The sequence below is a fragment of the Chiloscyllium plagiosum genome, chromosome 17, assembly GCF_004010195.1.
Source record: "Chiloscyllium plagiosum isolate BGI_BamShark_2017 chromosome 17, ASM401019v2, whole genome shotgun sequence".
Lineage (NCBI taxonomy): Eukaryota > Metazoa > Chordata > Chondrichthyes > Orectolobiformes > Hemiscylliidae > Chiloscyllium > Chiloscyllium plagiosum.
Genome location: NC_057726.1, coordinates 5,828,178 through 5,851,727, shown reverse-complemented (window position 1 = coordinate 5,851,727; position 23,550 = coordinate 5,828,178). Strand labels below are relative to the sequence as shown.

The following is a 23,550-nucleotide window of genomic DNA, read 5'->3' as shown; positions in this document are numbered from 1 at the left end:
GGGAACTCCTAGACTAATGTTCTCGGATACATGGGTTTGAATGTCACTGGTGGAAATAAATTTTCCCAATTTACTCTGTTCAGACTTTTTATGATTTTAAACACCTCGATCAGATTTCATCTCAATCTTCTCACGTCCAAGGAGAACATTCCAACATTTTCAAATTGCTGACATAACTGAAACCCCTCATCCCTCAGTGGTTAGCACTGCTGCCTCACAGCACCAGGGACCTGGGTTCAATTCCACCCTTGGGCGAGTGTGGGAGTTTGCACATTCTGTATCTGCCTGGGTTTCTTCCAGGTGCTCCAGTTTCGACCCACAGTCCAAAAATGTACAGGTTAGGGTGGATTAGCCACGATTACAGGGATATGTTAGGGAGTGGGAATGGGTGGGATGCTCTTTGGAGGATCAGTGTTGACTTGTTGGGCCAAATGGCCTGTTTCCACATTGTTGGGATTCTATGATATCATTTTCATATATGGTCAGAAAAAAGCTGTTGGTATTTCAATCAACAATTTATTGTCTTCACAATGTTCCAACCTGTTCCAGCCAAAATACGTTGCAATGTAGTCACTGTCATAATGTAGGAAAGGCAATAAGCAGTTTGTCATAATAGCAGGACAATAATGACTATGGACCTCAGACCCTGGGCAGAACCCGAAGCTTTAAATAATGCCAAGCACCCTTTATAATCATTCCAAAAAGGCGTATTGGACATGCGTTCAAATTGCACTCAAAAATATCGCAGCAGAGTGGGAATTGAACCTACAACCTCATGACTCAACAAGGAAGGTGCTCCTGACTGAACCTTCAGACCCCCATTGTGAATTCTCTGAGGTGGGATGGTTGCCAAGTTAGAGCATCTCAAAACCTCCATTCAAGATTGGAAACAGTTACAGAGAGTGGTGAACTTGGCCTGGACAATCACAAAGGCCAACCTCCTATCTCTAGAATCCATCTACCAGGCCCACTGTCAAGGAAAGGCCGCCAGCATTCTCAAAGATCCATTCCACCCTGACAATGTTTTTCTACAACCTCTACCATCGGGGAGAAGGTACAGAAGCCTGAACACACACACCAGTCAGTTTCAAAATAGTTTCTATCCGACTGATAGAACACTGAATGGACTCACAAACTCTTAGCATTCACCTGTAACTGTGCTTTTGTTTTTGCCACTGTTTACCTATTATTTACTTATCTATGCTACTTAACTCTGTGATCTGCCTGAATTGCTCACAAGACAAAGCTTTTCACTGTGCCTTGGTACACGTGACAATAAATTCAACTCAATTCATGCCTAACATACAAACAGAGAACTCTGCAGAGTTGACCACAACTTGTAGAAAAATTCTTTTATTGTAAAGTCCGGCTTCTCTGCCTGAAGCACAATAATAAAGCAACAGTACAATGTCCATAAAATAGAATAGTGATGCCTTAACATTTTGTTGCATGTCATATTATTGAGACTTCATGTAATTTTTTTTACTAAAATAAGAACTTTTAAGATTGTACAAATCGACACATAGAAATGACATAGAAATCAGGCATCTCTCACTGTGATGGGACAGGTCAGTGCCTGACACATATTAAACACAATACTTAAAGCAAAAAAAAAAATGGTTTACAAGATTTAAACAGGAATAAGGTCTTGTTCTTTCAGACTTGCAAAGACAGATGAGTTCTGTACATCACCCCTTTGTACCTCTCAGCATCACTGCAAGTTGTACCACAGAGAATATTGTCACAAATTTAAAAGGTGTAGTCAGCAACTAAATTCAATATTTAAGGCTCAATATTCAGACTGTCTTGTTGTCCATCGGCCTGATGGCATGTGTTGTGTCTTGGAAGTCACAAAGACCTGCCAAAATGATCTTGGTCCTCCTCCTCCCACACTGATTGCCCGAAAATGTAATGTTGATTTGATTTTCACTTCTCATTATTCCTTTAAAGCTTTATCTTACAGTTTAAATCACTTCTTTGTCCCAGCTTTTTGTTTTGAAACCATTGCAGGGAAATCGTGACGAAGGCCAGCCAGGTTTGGCTTCTCTCCTTCTCTCTCTCTCTCGATTTGTTTTGGATGTGACGTTGAGCGAGAGAACGAGGCAGTAGGATGTGGAAAACAGCAATGACTTGGTGTTGGATGAGCCCATTTCACAGTTATCCACCTTTGACAAACAATATCGTCTTTCAACAGTTAAAGGAATGTCATTAATGTCAGTTCCTGCACTCAATATAATTGAGCATATAATATATATATATATTAAAAAAAAGGGGAAGGAGAAAAATGAAAATAAAAAAAGAATGTAAATCTGTCCAATCCCACCAAAGTTTCAGTCCAGCATTCCATCTCTCGAAAGGTTGATGTAGAATTTTAAGGCCAGGCTGCTCTGTTAGGTGTTAAGATTCTTCACAGGTTTCTTTCGATCCGTACAGCTCTGCCAGTCTCTTGAACCGAGGTCCCCAGCTGTTGAGGTAATCATAGTCCAGGTCAGAATCAGTGGTGGCCGATTCCAGAGAGCTGAGGGATCCAGCCACTGAGTCCCTCCCCTCATAACCGTAGATCTGGATGGAATCGTAGGGAGGGGCGGTGGGGTCGCAGTCAGTTTCCTGCAGCCTGGCTTTGATGAAGTCGTCGACATCCACACTGTTGGGGGCCGTGCAGAAGCCTTGCCTGGGCATGTACTGGAGCTCAGGCTTGATGTCCTTCCTGGGCAAGAAGCCATTCAGACCGTCCGGGTTCTGCAGTGTTGCGATATCAAAGGCTTCAGTGTCCTCCTCCCCTCCTCCTTCATCGTCATAGCTGATAATGTTCTCACGCACATCCTCCTCCTCAAACACGATCAAGGGCTCCTTCTTCTGATGTCTCAACGTCACAAACAGAACCACGATCACTGAGGGAGGCAGAAAACACAGGCAGGTTAGCGATTGGAAAAGGATTAACTCACAGAAGAACCTTCAGCGGCTGATCTCTCACAAAGGTCCTCAACGTAGCAAACCCAGGGGCGTGCACAGCCAACAAACTGAAGACCCTTCCACTTGAACAGTCAAGCAGTCTAAGTAATGGGTTCACAGGTTCCCCAACATTGCAATTGTATGTCATGTTATCATTTCAAACTTTTCCATTACATAAGTTCACCCTAATAGGACAACTTCAATTAATCCAGGTTTATATTTGAAACCAGAAAGTATTTTAATTTTTCCAGGTGAGTTAAGACAGTTATGAGTGTTTGAGGCTGTATAGACTGTCTTGGTGGAGCCAGTCTAAATCTTTGTCTCAATATATCAAAGAGGGGGGAAAATAATGGTGGAAGGCTTTCCTTTCATAAATTACATCTGATATGAGTCTGCATTGTGTTCATTGTTCCACTCAGTGAGTGATTAGTGTATGGAATACACTGCCGAGAAATAAGGTGGATGCAGGTCAAATCAAGGTATTCACGAGGGTAAACAGGGAGTATTTATATGGAAACAATGTGCAGTGCTACTGGGAAAAGGCATGAGAATGGTATGAGGTCATAATGCTAGTTTGGAGACCCAGCTTAAACACAAAGGGGTTAGTTGGTCTGCACCTGCACAGTAAGATTTCTCCAAGTCTCTGTTACTGTACTTTGTAAACAACATACACAGTCACCTGATCCCAAAACCATTTCAGCTCCTGGGAGAGGTAAAAACAAAAGAGATCACGAAATCTGGGAGCTAAATAAAATGGAAACAGCCATCCCTGACTGTCCCCAGTCCCACACCTGCTGCCACCACCATCACCAAAATTCCTGAGTGATTAAATATCGTGCAGGAGATCTGAAGATTATTGGCTGACTGGAGTTCTTAGCCCTGGCAATGTGCCATACAATGTTCAGGTGATGGATCAGAGAACAGTATGAACAAGGGACAAGCAAAGGCCACTTGGCTCTTTGAGTCTGATTCCCCACTCAATAAAATGACGGCTGATCTGATTTTAACCTCAACCCTGCATGCTCTCTAATAATCTTCCATGGTCAAAAGGTACAGAAGCCCATCCAATCTCCACCCACAGTTCCGAAAAACAATCCAGTTAGACCCACTCCCTGGCACTTTCCCAGAACCGCACAATTTCTCTCCTTCAGCTGGTGGGCCAATTTCTCTTTTGAGCTTGCCTAAGGAATCTGTCAATCTAGACAGTACATTCCAAAACCTAACCAGATCGTGTCTTAAAAATCAGAAGCAAAAACAGAATTTGCCAGGAAAGGTAATCAGGTCTGGCAGCATCTGTGGAGAGAAATGAGAGTTAATGTTTTGAGTCCAGTGACCCGTCCTCAGAATGCAGTTAACTCTGCTTTCTCTCCACAGATGCTGCCAGACCCGCTGAGCTTTTCCAGCAATTTTCGTTTTTGTTTCTGCAAACATTAAGGATCCTAAATGCAGTGCGAAATGAGAAACTGTTTAGTAAACATAGGCTGCAGATTTTTCCAACTGTCCCTCAGACAAAATCTGTCAAGAGTTAATAAAGTGTGGAGCCCGACAAAGGACAACAGGTCAAGCAGCATCTGAGGAGCAGAAGGGTGGACATTTCAGATCGGGACCCTTCATCAAGGCCTGGGGGCTAGTATGACTTTTGCTCTCAGGAATTTCTCAGTCCCATTCCACAGTGATTGTGATTGTTTGAAATTCCTTACATTTTTCACCTTCTGGTTCACAATTACTTTCAGGATGTTATTTGTATTTTCTACTGTGGAGACACTTGCAAAATCCTGTCCAATTAATCTGTCCTATCCCAGAATTACAGATGTGTTATGATGCAGAATGTTCAGCCCATCGTGCCTGCAGGCTATCCCATATCAGTTATGATTTAGAGCCATTCCCTTGCCCTTCCCACCCACCCCCCCACTGCATATTGTCTCTATTCTGTTAATCATTTAATGCTGTCTTGAATGTCCCAATTGAACCACATTTCCACCACATTTCCAGGCAGTGCATTCGGAGCCAATGTGTAAAAAAAGTTCTTTTCTCTTTTTTTCTTTCAAAATTTGCTTATTTTCCACGGTTAATTCCTCAGTTTCTACTCTCCAGAGGACCAATGTTCACTTCACTGACTCTTTCCCTTTATAAAAACTCGTATAAACTCTTGCTATCTTTCTTTTATATTTCTAATAAGCTTTTTCTCATGCTGTAGCTTTTCCTTTTTCATTAATCTTTTGGTCATCTTTGCCGTTCATTGCATTCTCTCCAATCTTCTGACTTCCATAAGAACATAAGAACTAGGAGCAGGACGAGGCCATTCAGGCTCTCAAGCCTGCTCCGCCAATTAATACAACCATGGCTGATATTATCTTGGCCTCAACTCCACTTTCCCACCCACTCTCTGTTACCCCTCTGTAGTGATTTTAACGAGGTCAGCCAGGTGAATCTCATAGAGCATGAGTTCCCTGATGGGGCTGTTAATCTGATCCAATCAGGGAGCCCTGGCTGACAGACATAAACAGACATTCACTCTGAGAGCTGGCACTAAGGGAACTGGCTCAGTGTCAAGGACTCTCCACATCTAAATAAGGGTGACTTGGTCTCAGAATACCAGCCTCTGGAGACTTATTTCACCTTCAGCCTCTTACTAATTAGAAATATGTCTATGACTTCCTCTACTGCACTCTGAGTTAGTGAAATCCACAAGATTTTTACTCATCTGTACCGTAGAATTCGATACTTTTTTCTTTCACTTTGATACTATATTTAAGTTGCTTCATTAACCCCAAATCAAATGTCTTTCCTTACAATTTTTCTTTCTCATATGAATTTGTATTGTCAGAATGTTCAATTATATTATGGTCACTGCTGCCTTGTATCTTTGCTGTGAAATTATTTATTACTGCCATCTTATTGCAAAATACCATATCCTATAGACTCTGTTCTCTGAGTGCCTCTCGAACATGCTTGGAATGATCCAAGGAACCACATTATTGAAATGTTCTCTGGACTTTCATCGAGGTTACTTTTGACAATTTGATTCATTCAGTATTAATGTAGGTTAAATTACCCATGCTTATCATCATACTATCCTCATAACCATAGCCCCAGCCCCTGCCATTATTTCTTTCTGTACACACCATCCTACAGTGTGCTTGCTATTTAGGAGCCCGTGAACCACTCCCACAAGCCACTTTATTGTCACTTGACTAAATGACTAAAATGGTTCTACATCCTGATCTCCGGAACAAAGGCTGCCTCTCCCACCCTCACCCTTCTGCGTTGTGATGCCAACCTTAATTAATACAGCTATCCCTCCTAGCTTCCCTCGCATTCCTAAATGTCAGGTATCCTTGATTATTAAGACCTCAGTCTTTGCCTGTTGATAGTCATGTCTCCATAATGGTTATCACATCACAAATATTCATTTGTCAGTGCTGCCAATTCATCAGAGACTGTGACAGCAATTGGAAAGTTTGCATTTTAACCACTTCAGAATGTTTACTTTTTGTTATCAATCTGAGACTGGCTGTTATATTGGTCTCTCTTGGTATTCTACTCCGGAAAATCATTTGGTTTCTTGAAGAAAATTGAAAGAGACAGAGTGACATTCTACAGCCGCAATTATAAGATTTTAATTTGATTGGTAGTGGAAGGGAAAGCAATAACTACTCACAACAAGCTGCCACAAAGTAACAGTGAATATAAATTAAAATTTAAAAATAAAGAGCACTTCAAAGCGTCAAATCAGAAAGTGATTTCAGAGAATTCTAGAAACCTTTCTGATGAGGAATAGAGGCTGGAGAAATTTTAATCTGCTTTTTCACAGCTCAAGTGCTGCCACTTGATAAATGGGCCTGAACCAGGTAGACTGACACCAAACAAAGTAGGGCATTATGCACATTTAATCTGCATCACCTTTGGAGAGGCTGCGAAGGGCTGTTATGATGCAGTGGTAGTGACCTTACCTCTGACCAAGAGGTCCAAGTTCAAGTCCCACCTGCTCCAAGGTGTGTAATAACACCTCTGTACAGGTTGGTTAGGAAAATATCTACCCACAGAAGGTTACTGGTTCAGAAAAATCTGAATGACAGGTGCTTTTCCTTTTTCATGTTTTTGAATTGGTATTTTCCTGAGCTTCTTCCAAGACCAATGGAGATGCTTTTAGAAGTAGAACAGATACTTACCGCTGCTCCAGGATTAAACACAAATGGGGCCAGCAGAGTGATTTTATCCCCCTCAGTTATATTAGCTTTCTCTGTATGGGGTACCATTCCATTTCCACTGCTCTTTAAAATCTACATGCTAACAGATTTAAATCTAAAGCTTGGTATTCCCAGATTCACCCTCTTTCACTCATTTCTAACTCCTAGACTGTTATAATATTCCTTTGTACACGTTCCTTCACAAACTTGAGCTCACCCAAAATTCCAGTGTCCCTTTCCAGTCCTAAGCCCAGTTCTGTTCACTCATGTGCGTGGTTGATCTACATTGTCTCCCAGTCTACCTCAGTTTTAAAATTCGCGTCCTCACTTTCAAATCCCCATTACCTTTGTAATCTTCTCCAACCCTTCACAGTCACCACTCTTCACTGATCTCAAACTCTTTCTCCTCCCTAGTTTTCACTGCCCTACATCAGCAGTCAGGGTTCGAGATGCTAAAGCCCTAAGCTTTGAAAGTTCTGGCCTTAACGTCTCAACCTCTATCTCTCCTCCTTTAAGATATTTGATAAAAGCCTACCTTGTTGACTAAGGTTTTGGTCACCTGCCCCAGTATCTCCTTAAGTGGATTAGTGTCTGTTTCTACTTGCTGGAACAGCACAGCCTCTTGGAACTATGTTAATGGGATTATGCAGCTATAAATGATGCCCTGCTTACTTGGTTCCCATCAATCCAACCTTACCAAAGGAGACTCGGAGAAGGGAAAAGAGGACTATTAGTCCCAACAACTTAACAGTAAAACCAAATTCCAATAGAAATTATTCTTTAGGTTCTTATTCAGGCAGTACATCTTTTACACTCTCTGGATTCTCAACCAGACCACTCAGACCTCCCCATCTGTTTGTACACTCCTGCCAAGGCATGTGGTAAAAGTTATCTATTTGGTTATGCTCCTTTATAACTTTTCATGGTTCATTTTGATTTAACTGGTCACCTTAAATAAGCAGAGGCTTCGACTGGTGGCAGTTCAGTGAAGATTAGGGCAGGTTAAACAGTTTGGAGCTGCACTTGTTGGAGTGCAGAAGGTTGGACATGTGATTTTATTGGAACATGTTAAGGTTCTGAGCGAGCTTGATAAGATAGATGCAGGGAGGATGTTTCCCTTACAGCTGATTCTAGGACCCAGGGGCCACAGTTTAAAAATTAGGCAACTCTCATTTAAGATAGAGATGAGGAGAATTTTTGTTTTTCTCCTCGAGTGGGTCAATAGTTTGTGGAATGTTCTTCACAGGGAACAGAAGGCTGGGTCATTGAGATAGGCAGCCTTTCAATAAACAAGAGAATCATGAGCAATGGGGAACAGGCAAGGAAGAGGAGATAAGGCCAGAATCAGACCAGCCATAATTTTCCTGTATATCAAAGCTGTGCCCATGTGCTAAAAGGCCTTGTCTTTCTTATGGTGGCCACCATAATATAACATGCAATGTACCCCTCTGGAGAAGCAATGGTCGAATGAACTATTAATCCAGAGTCCCAGGTAATGGCCTTGGACCTCGGTTTTAATCCTGCCATGGCTGATGGTGGAATTTGAATTCAATAAAAAAACAAGCTTGGAATTAAGAGTCCAATGATGACCATGAAACCATTGTGAATTGTTGGAAAAACCCATCTATTGGGAAGGAACCTGCCATCTTCACCTGGTCTGGCCTATATGTGACCCCAAAACCCACAGCAGTGTGGTTGACTTTGAACTGCCCTCTGGGATAGGCAATAAATGCAGGCCTAGTCCCTTATCCTGTTGTAATTGAATACTGAAACAAAAAACACCACGGCAGAGTGAGTGATGCCTCTCAAATCCATGCTTCAAATACCTGTCCGTTCAGTGTCAATGCAAACTGGTCACTCAATGGGTATTGTCAAATGACTGATTGCCTCCATCTATGAGCGGGGACTAAATGTCAAAGCCATAGCTCTCTGTAACTCTGAACCACCTTCAGCAAATGTGCAAATGCACTTAGCACAAAAGGGGAAGATGTTAATGCAAAACAAAAAGGCATCACTCAGCCAGCAAGCCTTCATGAAGTCTGCATTTTGCTGAAGGACAAACATTTTCATCTCTTCAGTGTTTTATGCGGGAAACATAACATAAAAAGACAGGGGAGATAAAGATAAACTATTTCCACTGGTTGGAGATTCTAGAACCAGAGGGCATAGTCCACAAATTAGGTTCATACTGTTCAGGAGAGGTGTTAGGAAGCACTTTTCTTTATTCACTCATAGGACAGGGGCATCACTGACTCGGTCAGCATTTACAGCCCTTGAGAAGGAGGCAGTGAGGTGCCTTCTTGAAGATTACAGTCCATTTGGCAGGCACATGATGTTAGGCCACAGATCAGGCATGGAGCAGGTTGGAGGGGCTGAATGGCCTACTCCTGTTCCGATGTTCGGTGATAATACAACATATAAAACACTGGTTCGGCCACACCTGGAGTACTGTGTGCAGTTCTGGTCACCACACTGTGGGAAGGATGTGATCCCATGGGAAAGAGTGCAGAGGAGATTTACAAGGGCTTTGCCTGGGCTAGAGAAACTCAGCTTTGTGCAAAGATTGGATAGGCTAGGGTTGTTAGAAGAACAGAAGAAGTAGGAGCAGGAGGAAGCCATCTGGCCCGTCCAGACTGCTCTACCATTCAATAAGATCATGGCTGATCTTTCTGTGGACTCAGCTCCACTTGCCCAGTCCTTGGAGAAGCAAAGTTTGAACCTGATATAAGTGTGTAAAACGATGATGGGAGGAAGTTACGTTTCCATTAGTAGAGGAATCAATAATCAGGGATCATAGATCTGAGGGAAGTGGTAGAGGGCTAAGAAGAGTATTGTGTTGAATTGTTTTTTTTTCTCCCAGATTGTGGTGGGAGTCTGGAACTCACTTCCTGATGACAATTGAGCTGTACTTGGATATTAACTTACATTGCCATTTCTTCCAAGGCGATTGGCCAAGAGCTGGAAAACGGGATGAGTGTCACTATATCTTTGTAGACGACAGATGATGCAATGGATCAAATCGCTTCTGTCTGTGCCATAAATGAGCCCACAAGTCACACAAACATTGCTGAAACTGTTGTGCCTCAATTAGCCAATCCTGTACTCTCAGGGGTGTCTTATTTTGGATGGGACTTAAAAATCAAGACCTTCTGCACTCTTGTCATTGGTTTAAAGATTTTGACAACAGTACATCTATGAGCAAGTTGGTTTGACTGAATCTCCCAAGTTGATAGTTACCCCTCAACTGACATCACTAAAGCACATCATTACCTCGTTGTTGTTTACAGGAACTTCATGTTTATGAATTGGTCATATTGTCCTACTTAGCAACAGTGATTTCACCTCAAATGTTTGCAGCTTTACTTTGTATCTTTGGGATATCCTGACATGTGAAAGATGGCAGGGCAGTGCTTGCTAATTGCCATTTTAATTAGAAACACGAGTAGTTTGATGGCAGCTTTATGTGAGGAAAACAAAATACCCGCCATTAGGGTTCTTGTGATGTGGCAGCAATGCCTCTACCTCTGGACCAGGAGGCCCGGGATCCGGATGAAGGGTTTTTGCCCAAAACGTTGATTTTTCTGCTCCTCGGATGCTGCCTGACCTGCTGTGCTTTTCCAGCACCACTCTAACCTTGGCCCGGGTTCAAGTTCAGGCTGCTCCAGAGGTTAATAATAACATCCCTGAACACGTTGATTTGGAAATATCTGCAAGGTCCTTGCCCTACTCTTGTGGTACAGTGGTAGCATCCATACCTCCGGGCCAAAAGGCATGGGTTCAAGCCTAACGTGCCCCACGTTGATACATATCTCTTTACCCTTTCTTTCGACTCTCCCTCACTGCTTTCCTGTCTCACCTTATTCCTGTCTGACTTCACTTCCTTTGCGCTTACCAAGCAGTATAATGATGCAGGTGAGGATGGCGATCAGTGCTCCAGTGCTGAGTCCTGCAGGCAAGGTTAGGGGTTCTGCATTGCACGACTGTACACTCCCATCAGCACTACAGCTGCACACCCGAATGGTGAGGGTATTGGTGCTGCTCATGACGGGGACCCCTCCATCTGAAATCACCACTGGCAAGAGGTAGACTTCCTGTTTCCGCCGGCTCATTGCCCCTCTGTGTACCTTGATGTCAGCGGTGTGTCCTGTTTTGGGGGAGAAATAGTAATGAGTGAGCCAACGGAGGATATTGGACAAAATACTTTAACGTACCATCTCTGAATCCCCACCATCAACCTCCTGGGATTTACCATTTACCAGGAACTGAATTGGACAAACCACAGAGAGTGGTGCGCATATCGAATAGGCTGCCAGAGAAAGTGGTTGAGGCAGGTACAATAGCAATATTCAAAAAACATTTGGATAGTTACATGGATGGGAAGGGGTTAGAGGGATATGGACCAAATGTAGGCAATTGGAGTTAGCTGAGTGGCACCAGGGTCAGCATGGACCAATTTGGGCTGAAGGGCCATGTTGTATTACTCTATGACTTGTTATAAATACAGGGGCTACAAGAGCAGGTCAGAGGCTAGGAATCCCACGGCAAGTAACTCACCTCCTGACTCCCCTAAACCTATCCACCATCTACGAGGCACATGTCAGGAGCGTCATGGAATATTCCCCACTTGTGTGATGAGGCCAGCTCCAAACAACACTCAAGTAGCTTGATACCATTGAGGACAAAGTGACTGGCACCGCATCCATCATTTTCCACATTCACATCTGCCTGTAGTAATCACCAATGCTCAGTAGCAGCAGTGCAAGGTGCACTGCAGAAATTCATCAAACCTCCTTAAACCACACCTTCCAAACCCCCAACCACTCCCATCCAGAATGCCAAGGGCAGCAGATTCATAAGCCATTTATTATCCTAACGTGGAACTATATCGTCCTTTCCTTCCCTGTTGTTGGGTCAAAATCCTAGAACTGTCTCCTGAACAGCAGTGTGGATCTACCTGCGCCAAGTGGACTGCAGTGGTTCAAGAAAGCAGCTCACCACCACCTTCTCAAAAGCAACAAGAGATAGGCAATAGATGCTGGCCCAGGCAGTGATGACTACATACCTGACTGAGTAAAAAAGGGCATACATAAGAAGTGGATAATCATTAACAAAGTGAATTTAAAAATCCTAAATAGTCATTCAACCCCTCGATTCTGTTCCATTATAGAATTAGCTAGACCACAGCTTCTCTCCTTCAACTCCATTCAAATCCTTGTAATCCCTTGGTACTCTTACCTCACAAAAGTTTGGAGATTTTAAATTGATACCGCTTCACCTCCCTCACACAAACTCATCCCATGCTTTGCGGAAGGAGTTCCAAATTTCCATTGCCTTTGCGTAAAAACTCAAAAGATCCTGAAGTGAGGTGGACATTATTCTTGATTACTTACTTACAGTGTGGAAACAGGCCCTTCGGCCCAACAAGTCCACACCGACCCGCCAAAGCGCAACTCACCCATACCCCTACATTTACCCCTTCCTTAACATTACGTGCAATTTAACATGGCCAATTCACCTGACCTGCACATTTTTGGACTGTGGGAGGAAACCAGAGCACCCGGAGGAAACCCACGCAAACACGGGGAGAATGTGCAAACTCCACACAGTCAGTCGCCTGAGGTGGGAATTGAACCCGGGTCCCTGGCGCTGTGAGGCAGCAGTGCTAACCACTGTGCCACCGTGCCGCCCATAATCTGAGTCACAATGGTTCATGTGGCTCAATTGTTAGCACTGCTGCCTCACAGCGCCAGGGACCCAGGTTCATTTCCAGCCTTGGGTGACTGTGCAGAGTTTGTGTGGGTTTCCTTTGCGTGCTCTGGTTTCCTCCCACAGCCCAAAGATGTGTAGGTTAGGTGGATTGGCCATAGGAAATGCAGGGGTAGTTTGGGATGTACTTTAGAGGGCCAGTGTGTACCCAATGGGCTGAATGGCCTGCTTCCACAATTTAGTAATTCTACATGACCACATTCTGATACTCTGCAACTGTGTCTCAGGATGGAGAACAGATACCAGATTGTCAGTGTAGCCCATACCCCTGCATTTTCAAAATTAACTACAACACAAAATTAAACAATATAGACTCAGAAACTTGATCCAGAGTTAGAATCCCACCAACTCTGGAAGAATAGGGGTGTTAGTTAGTTCTTTGAACTTCATTGAGTTCCACCATTTATTCCTTCAAAACTTTGGAATTGTCTTCATCCTTCCTGTTAAACCACTATCAAGACCCTTCTTATAATGGGAGACAGCATCAGGAACCATAAAATAGAGGCTGCTTCATGACCAGGACTCCTTACATTGAGGGAGTAGGATTCCTCTTATTGAGGGAGTTTGTTTGCTAATGTATTAAAACATGCCACCCTTGACTGACTGGACTGGGAACCCCTTTGACTTTGAAACCTGTTACACATAAGAACTAGGAGCAGGAGTAGGCTGTCTGGTCCTTCGAGACTGCTCCGCCATTCAATAAGATCATGGCTGAACATTTCATGGACTCAGCTCCACTTAACCACGCTCTAACAGAACTCATGTCTGGGCCAGGTTAGACTTGAATCTAGGCCTTCTGGGTCAGAGGTTGGATCATTACCACTGTATCACACGGGGCCCTCCTAAGCCCAGCATTTTTTGTATATCCAGAAATGCTGTCACATACAACTGAACAGGTTTTCCCACCACCGAATCACCAGTGGCATTTTTTTTTCATCCATTAATCACCACTTGTGTTTTCCAATTGATTGATTTTCAGGCAAACCCGATTAAAGTCACAGAAGCCGGCTCTTATTCTCATTTAACCTATTTTCTGAATCAACTTGTTCAGAGATGTTATTACACACTTCTGGAGCAGATGGGACTTGAAACCAGACCTCCTGGTCCAAAGATAGGAATAGTACCACTGTGCACAAAAAGGCCTACAAGGGAAGCCTACTCTAAATACAAAGTACAATGGGTATCACGCGCGTGAAGTAACCCTGGAGCTCCTTTACTTGGGTGTTATTTCTAACACTGTTGGTTTTACCAACAGGAACCACCCCCCCCCTCCCCCCCCCCCCCCCCCCCCCCCCCCCACAGGAAGTTTTTACCAGAATCAGGGTACCTTTTGCAATCTCTCCAGGGTGATTCTTGTAAAAGTGGCTGTGATAAATATTTGTTGTCACCTTACAGTTTCTTCAGTGTGATCTGGAATGGGAATCAACAGGTTCTACAAAGGGTGGGTTGATCCATTCTGACAGGCACCAACCAGATGGTGAAATGCTACCTGGTGGTACACCATCGGGTGGACCGTGGAATAGGGTTCGGATGACACAGTTAAAAGCTCAATGGAAAGAAAAGTCCCCTCTACATCATCCCCAATAAACACTCCTGGGCCAGGGACAGGGACAGCGACAGCACAGGGTTAAATATCAAGTAAAGCTCACTCTAATTTTTTAGACAGAAAGTAAAATTCTCTTGACAACGCCTTTAATCAACACTCCCAGGACAGGGGCAACACAGGAATGAATAGGGAGTCAAGCTCCTTCTACCCATTGAATTCATAATTCTGGAAGTAAATTTCCCTCAACTCTTTTGAATTGAAAATAAGATTCCCTCAGCACCCTCCTCATCAAATGCTCCCAGGACAGGGACAACAAGGGGTTAAAAGGCAAAATAAATCTCCCTTGATTCTGGTCAGGGAGTTCAAAAATAATTAATAGTGAAACAGACCCCACACATTCCTGTTCACCTTAAGCATGTTAATTTTGCACTGTGGGTTTGCTGGAAACTTACATGACCAAAGAGATGGTCATTAAAGCCAGGCATCTGAGTACATTTCTGACTTTAACTATTTGTTGGCTTTCGAAATCAGTTTCTCAGCACAGACTTCCACCATTCTCCCTCTGAGCTTATTCTCTCCACAGAAGGGATAAATATTAGCGTCTTAGAGACGTTGTCAAAAAGATTTATCAGGACTTCAGTCACATTGAGGAGCTGGTAATATTCTCTGTGGAACAGAAAAGGTTAACGGAGATGTCAAAATCATGAAAGATCTCTTTAAAAATGGGATTTATCACTTGTTGCAACCCATGCATTGAAAATTATTTGAGAAAAATGCAAAGTTTTTGGGCAATTTGGTAAATTGATGCTAAAATTCTGAAAGTAAGACAGTGACATCAGTTCTGAAAGCTTTACGAGCTCTTAAATGTTATGTTGAGGTTGTACAGGACCTTGGTGAGACCTCTTCTGGAGCACTGTGTGCAGTTCTAGTCTCCCTGTTATAGGAAGGATATTATTAAACTGGAAAGGGTTCAAAAGAGATTTATCAGGGTATTGCCGGGAATTGAAGGTTTAAGTTATAAGGAGAGGCTGGATAGGCTGGGACAATTTTCGCTGAAGTGTCGGAGGTTGTTTTAGGATCTGTTTTAGGACTACTGCTGTTTGTCATTTTCAAAAATGACATAGACGCAGACAGAGGTGGATGGGTTAGTAAGTTTTCAGATGAGACTCAAGTCGGTGGAGTGGTGGGCAGTGTGGAAGAATGTTGCAGGTTGCAGGGAGACTTGGATAAACTGCAGAATTGGGCTGAGGGGTGGCAAATGGAGTTCAATGCACAGAGGTGATTCACTTTGGGAAGAATAACAGGAAGGCAGAATACTGGGTCAATAGAAAGATTCTTGGTACTGTAGATGTGCAGAGGGATCTGGAAGTCCATATACATGGATCTTTGAAAGTTGCCACCCAGGTTGATAGTGCTGTTAAGAAGGCGTACGGGTGTGTTAGGTTTTATTGGTAGAGGAATTGGGTTCCAGAGCCGTAATGTCATGCTGCAAAAAGCTAGTGCAGCAGCACTTGGAATATTGTGTATAGTTCTGCTCGACCCATTACAGGAAGGATGTGGAAGCATTGCAAAAGATGCAGAGGAGATTTACCATGGAATTTTCCTGGTCTGGAGGAAAAGTCTTATGAGGAAAGTTTGAGAGACTTGGGTCTGTTCTCATTGGAAAAAAGAAAGTTAAGAGGGGATTTGATCAGAGGGTTAGATAGATAGGACAGTAAAAGTCTTTTTCCAAGGATGATGACGTCAACTTGTACAAGGGGGCATAGCTACAACATGAGAGGTGATAGATTTAAGACAGATGTCAGAGGCAGTTTCCTTACTCAGAGAGTGGTAAGGGCGTGGAATGCTCTACCTGCCAATGTAGTTAACTCAGCCACATTAGAGAGATTCAAACAATCCTTGGATAAGCACATGGACAATGATGGGATAGTATAAGGGGATGGGCTTAGATTAGTTCACAGGTAGGCACAACATCGAAGGCTGAAAGGCCTGTTCTGCGCTGTATTTTTCTATGTTCTATGTTCTATATAAAATCATGAGGGATATAGATAAGGTGAATAATAAGAATAAGGTGAATAGCTGGTGTCTTTTCCCTCAGGTGGGGGATTTTAAGACTAGGGGATTTTTTAAGGCCAGAGGAGAAAGATTTTAAAAAGACATGAGGGGCAAGCTTTTTACATAGAGAGTGGGTTCATATGTGGAATGAACTTCCTGAGGAAGTGGTGGATGTGGGTACAGTTACAATGTCCAGAAGACATTTAGGTAAGTACATGTTTGGAGGGATATGGGCCAAATGCAGGCAAATGGAACTAGTTTAGTTTGAGATTATGGTCGGCATGGACTGGTTGGACTGAAGGGTCTGTTTCTGTGCTGTATGACTCTATGACTCTAGAATGCTGAGTAACTCAAACACCACCATTCAGGGAAATGGGCATTGCCTGCTTCCACTGATCACTGCCCCTTTCTCCTCTCAAACCCCATTTCTTGAGAACCCATTTAAAAAGTAAATCATGATCACAGTTTCCACAAAGGTTTCAAGAGTTTTGATATTTAAATCAGGGACTAAAAAATCTGTTTCCGCTGACAGGAAGGATGGTAACTAGAGTTTATGAGGTAATTAACAAAAGAACCAGGGTTGAGATTCAGAGAATATTTTACTCAGCAAGCTGTTGATAGTAATGCCTAAGAGGGAGCTGCCATCAGATTCAATACAACGATCGAAAGGCAACAGGAAATGCAACAGAGGAAGAACAATTTGCACGGCTAAGGGGAAGAGTTGGAGAGGGGGCCTAACTGGATGACTCCTTCAAAGAGCTAGCAGTATCACAATGGGTTAAATGGCCTCATTCTGCACAGAATTATTTCACTATGGAATGTATTCAGCACATCGATTTGAAACAGCAGAGATCAAAAGGGGAAGAACATACAGGGTGACATTGGTTTCCTGTTCACAGTCTGGAATAGGCAGGGCCAACCCTGATTTAGGAAAATCATAAAGCTGCAAGAAAAAACAGAAAGAAACCACTTTCAGGCACAAACTTTTCATTGTCTGTTTACTGTCAGAAAATGGAGTGACTGGGGAAGATTCAGGGTCCCCCAGACTGCAGTCCTTCGGTGTCTGAAGATTAGAAAGTTCAGATACAAATGAAGTGGAAGCATTATGAATAGTCTTCATCACATGATGAATCTGCATAGCCCTGAATCTGCATAGCCCTGCTGGACAACTGTTCCACACGTAGTTGCAAAACTCTCATGCCCTTCAGGAAGGAACCTAGCTGCAGTGACCTCTCTCGCTCCAGCACCAATCACTGCCCAGAGACCCATTGGCACTCACTTCTCAGGTTCCTGCATGAAGGAAGGTTGCATCTGCCAGGGAATTGTGCCCCACTGATGGGCATTGCCTTGAGCCCAGGGACAGAGGATATCAAGAAGGCAAGGGAAAATAAATGGTACATTGAAATGTGTGGATAATGAGCACCTCTGGGAATGATGCAGCACGATTCCTTGTGCACAGATAAGGGTCTATTACAGACTGGAGTATGGAATCATCAGCTCAGACCTCATTAACCCTTCACGTAGCTGAGGAATCTCTAAGCTAAAAGCATGAAATGTTAACAAAGTCTTTTATGGTGAGACAGGAAGGTTAATGACTCTGTCCAAAGCCATTAATCAAATGCCAGCTTTAATTAATTGGAGTGTATATCAGTAAACTGCCTGAAACCATCTGTTACAGGGTTACAGGGATTGTAAGTGACCATTATAAGTTGGTGGTCTCCTTTTATAAATATCCAGCTGTTTACGTTGATGGTTACTTTCCAACCCCCACGTCACACTGATCGTGGGATCCCAGCATGAGATAGTTCAACATCAGCCATGGCTCAATTAGTGAGATTCCTGCCTCAGAGTCAAAACTGATGTGCAATGAAGTTGGTACCTGGGAACTAGTTAAAGCCGGGAGTGAGATGAGAAGAACGTTCTTTACCCTGGGAGTTATCAGGACTTGGAATGATCAACCTGGGAGAGGGGTGAAGGAGGATTTTACAAAAGGATCCAAAAGAGAGCTGGCTAAATATTTGAAAGTGGTGGATTTAGAAGGGAAACTGAGATTGAGCTGGATAAAGGAACTGGCTAGGTAATTCCTCCAGGTGCTGGTACACCCATGAATGGGTCGCCTTCTGATTGTAACATTCTATGATTCAATAATTCTATCTGAATAGGTTAACTAATATCGTGGGATAAACTTTGACTGACAGGATATAAAGGATTCTTACTGGCATTAGGTAACCAGAGTTATGGTTATAGTTATAGTTATATAGTTATAGTTATAGTTGCCCGATAGTGTGCCGGTGTTTCAGCAGTGGTAATGTGTACATACCTTGAGTTGAGCCTGATTGCACCAAGAAACAATCAGGTACCTTGTTAGTGACGTAACTAGCTAATTCATACTATGTAACAAACCATTTCTTTTTCTATCAATCAAGATTGCATCAATATTCTGTTAAAAACTTTTTGTGGGCATCCTTCACTAACTTACGGGTAATTGGCAGTGAATCTACTTCAGTAACACCACTACAATAGAAATGCAGCTCATGTCTCCAACATTATAGTTTTAAAAAAAGCAATTTAGGGTAATGTTCCAGAGAGATATTGAGAGGGAGCTTGGAGCTACTTCCATTTGGGTAAGAATTTAAAATGAAGCCCTGACTGTCTTTTCAGGCTGTTTTTAAAGATGCCGTGGCATCATTTGCAGAGATGTAATTCCCAATGTACTTACAAATGCCTATCTCTCAATCAACTTCACAAAAAGAGTTCATTGGTTTTTACCACAATCCCATTTCTGGGACCTTTCTGTGCACAATGGCTGCTCTGTTTCCTACATTCTGTGACTGAATAGACTTCAAAAGTATCCAATTGGCTGTAAACTGCTGTGCTCTGTCCAGTGGTCACAAAAGTAAAATTGTCACAGTCCAATACAGAGAAACACAACTGGTGGGAAGTTTAACCTGAGGGTCACCATGCCCCTGCTGAGGGGAGAGGTTGAGAAGGACAGTCCTTCATAGTAACATCAGCCAATGATCGGAATTTAGTGCACGCTGTTGATATCACTGTGCATCACAAACCAGCCACCCGGGCAACTCAGTAATGCCCCGACCAATCAAAGTCAGCATGCATGGGTTAAAATTTAAACAAAACCTTGGCAGCTAACTATCAGTCATTAATAGCTTTATCAAAAGGTGTCTTCTTATTCATAGTATTCACAAAATAAAATATATACGAAGCGAGTATTTTGAAACAGCCTCTAAGCTGAGCCCTCTGAGAGGAGTTGGAGAAATTATTGGATCACTTTCAAACAATCAGTAACGATAGACCGTCCAACGTCCTCCTTCCAATCTCTAACATTCGGTGGCTTTTTCATCAACTGATCCACAATGGACTCGATGGGCCGAATGGCCTTACTTCCGCTCCTATGTCTTAATTGAGTTTTTACAATGCTCCCTAATTCTTTCCCTTCCCCGAAAGAGCAGAGTTTTATCTGCCTTTCACTCTGTCCTTAAAATGTCCCAACAGTTTGAAGCTTGGCCAGTACTGTAAGCATTGCACACAGCAAGATCCCACGAATCACAACTGAGACTTAATTGGCTTGCTGAGGGCAAGATGCCATAAGTCTGACTCCCTGCTTCTTTTGAAGAAGCACAGTTGGATTTTTATTAATGATTGCATATTTTGTCTGTTAGGTACAAACCTTCAGCTGTGCTCCTACAACAAACCCCTCCCTCAGTGTCATAGCCTGTATTGAGAGCTGGACCTGAGTTTAATATAATCAGGAGGGGTGCCCAACTGGGACTTCAGGTGGTTCAATCCCCCAGGGCTGATCGTGAAGTCAATGACCAAAGATCATAGCAAGCTTGCAATACTGTGACAGGGGGCAGAGGGCTGGATATGTCATGTCCCAGTGGGTGTCTTTTGAGCAGGGGTGGTATATGTTATCAAGGGAGGATACCCACACCCCCACCTTCTCATTGAGCTCACCACCGCACCAGCCAGCAACTCCCTGAGGTGGGACTTCTCTCCAATCCTGGCTCAGAATTTCTGCCTCCAGTCAATTGTTGTACAAGCAGCAAACCCAAGTCTGTACCTCACCATGTGGTAACTTTGCTGTCACCATCCTCTTCAAGTACAGGAAACTGCAGGACCTCAATCTAGGGTGGGAGGGGGAAACCACTTCCTGATTTGTAGAACAGTCATTGAATTGTGCAGCACGAAAACAGATCCTTTGGTCCAACTCGTCCATGCCGACCAGATATCCTAAATTAATCTAGTCCCATTTGCCAGCACTTGGCCCATATCCCTCTACACCCTTTCTATTCAAATACCCATCTAGATGCCATTTAAATATTGTATTTGTACCAGCCTCCACCACTTCCTCCGGCAGCTCATTCCACACAGGCACTACCCACTGCGTGAAAATGTTGCCTCTTAGGTCTCTTTTAAACCTTTCCCCTCTCACCCTAAACCTATGCCCTCTAGTTTTGGACTCCCCTGCTCTGAGAAAAAAGACCTGGTTAGTTACTCTATCCATGCCCCTCATGTTTTCCCTTGTATTTTCCTTTATCTAGTCTTTAAATATAAAGGACTGCAGAAGTTATGCTGTAGTTATACAAAACCCTGGTCAGACCCCACTTGGAGCATGGTGAGTAGATTTGGGCGCCACACCTTTGGAAGGATAGATTGGCCTGGGAGGGAGTATACTGGGGGTTACAAGAATGATACCTGGACGTCAGGGGTTAAATTATGAGGCATGATTATACAAATTAAGCCTGTTTTCTCCAAAATTTAGAAGGTTACAGGGTCATTTGATCAAAGTCTTCAAGATATTAACAGGAAAAGATATAGTAGATAAACTATTTCAACAGGTTGGGGATTCTAAACTTGTAGGCATAGTCTAAGGATTAGGGCCAGACCATTCAGGAGAGATGTTAGAAAGCACTTCTACACACAAAGGGTGGTAGATTGTTGGAACTCTCTTCAACAAACAGTATTGGATGCTGGATCAGTTGTTTGTTTTAAATCTGAGATTTTTTTTATTAAGCAAAGGGATATGGGGCAAAGGCAGGTATATGGAATTAGGCCAGAGATCAGCCAGGATCTCATTGAATAGTGGAACAGGATTGAGAGGCTGATTCCTACTCTTATTGGCCTCCTCCTGTTCCCATGTTAACAGGATATAGTGAATGGCAGATTTGCAACTAGTTGCTGGTTACACTGATTGTGTAGACATTGTTACAGAGTTTTTAGGGAGGACCTTGATGTTTGGTCTCACTCCTTCCAGATGCTGAGCTGTTCTGCTCACAAGTCGATATGACATAACAGTAGTGAGTGGTGCTAATGGCACTCCACAATATTAGCTCTTTCAAGCCCATGTGCAGTGACAATTGGCACTCCAAGCTGCAGGAACAGTCTATTCAGCCTATCATGTCCTACCATGTCAATACAACCATGGCTGATCGACACTTTAATGCATTTTATCCACCCCATAACCCTGTATGGTACTGGTAATCAGAAATCCATTGATCTCTAACTTAAATACTCAAAGGCAGAGCTTCCACACTCATGCTGGATGTCATTGAAGTAACCAGTCTTTCCCTTTCCCTCACTTTATCTTCATTTCTTTGTTGGTTTATTTCCCTCAAGCACCCATTTAATTTCCTTTGTAATGATCGCTCATCTCTAGTAACACCACCCTTATAGGCAGAGAGTTCTAGCCCTTTATCACTTATCCCCCCAAACCCCATCTCAATCCCACTCCACCCCCTACTCCCCTGCCACCACATGGCTAGATTTCCCTATTTGTCAAACTTTTCATCATCGTCAATAAATTGCCCAGATCAACTTTAGCAAAATCTCAAAAAATCTCAATGAGGTCTCAAAACCACCTTGGCTCCTTCCAAGGGAACTCGTTCACCTTCATTAACCTCCAATAGGAAACACAACAACGAAACCTCTGCAGCTTATCCCTGTAATGAGAAAACTCAACTCTCTTCCAGAACCCCTCCCTAAAATCCTTGCTGCTGCAGTTTCGCCCCTTGGTGAGTCTCTCAGACATGGTCTGTGTTTCAGCAGAATTGATTCCCAAGTTTAAATGTACTTACACAGCTATTTTTCTTCTGCGATTATAATCATTTTTTATAAAGCATATACATAAATATTCAACAGGAGGAGGAGGTGAATAAATCTCACACGTTGGGAAAGCATCTCATTAACTTTCAACTTCCATACCCAATGTGATCTGCAGTAGCACAACATGTATAATGCAATAAGCTCTTTAATAAGGGCAGAAAATGTCATCATTCTTACACTGCTATGATATGTCATCTCCTTGTGTAGCTATTAATATGGAGAACGTAGAAATGTAAACTGTTAGAACTGTGGGTTTGTTCAAGTGTCTTGGTGGCTTGGGATATCAAAGCTTTGCAAAGGGTCTTGGGCAATGCAAATGGGGTATCAATGAAGGATGAAGGGGAGAAATGGGGCAGAGGGAGAGGACAGATGGGATAGAGATAGGATAAGACATAGGAGCGGAAGTAAGGCCATTCGGCCCATCGAGTCCACTCCGCCATTCAATCACGGCTGATGAGCATTTCAACTCCACTTACCCGCATTCTCCCCGTATGCAGAATAGGAACAGGCAGCGGATATAGATAGGCACAAGAGAGGGCGTGGAGTGGGATATAGACTATGCAGGAGAGAAACAGAGCAGATAAGGGGGGGAATAACACATTGATTCAGGATAGAGAGACGGGTTACTACATTAATGATATAGATGAAGGTATTAAAAGTAATATTAGTAAATTTGCTGATGACACAAAGCTGGATGGCAGGGTGAAATGTGAGGAGGATATTAGGAGATTACAGGGTGACCTGGACAGGCTAGGTGAGTGGACAGATGCATGGCAGATGCAGTTAAATGGGGATAAATGTATGGTTATCCACTTTGGTGGCAAGAACAGGAAGGCAGATTACTACCTAAATGGAGTCAAGTTAGGTAAAGGGGCAGTACAAAGAGATCTGGGTGTTCTTGTACACCAGTCAATGAAG

At 43.1% G+C, this 23,550-nt stretch overlaps 1 protein-coding gene across 4 annotated transcripts in view; it reads right to left on the bottom strand.

The window, feature by feature from the left end:
* Positions 1–1,326: 1,326 nt before the first annotated feature.
* cdh11 (cadherin 11, type 2, OB-cadherin (osteoblast)) overlaps positions 1,327–23,550 on the bottom strand; it is a 242,668-nt gene continuing 220,444 nt past the window's right edge. For all 4 annotated transcript variants that reach the window (XM_043706549.1, XM_043706546.1, XM_043706548.1 and 1 more), the window contains 2 exons: positions 11,035–11,286; positions 1,327–2,891 (listed from right to left, as the gene is read on the bottom strand). In XM_043706549.1, the coding sequence (XP_043562484.1) occupies positions 2,398–2,891; positions 11,035–11,286 (746 nt within the window). In that variant the 3' untranslated portion in view covers positions 1,327–2,397. The remainder of the gene's footprint in view (positions 2,892–11,034; positions 11,287–23,550) is intronic.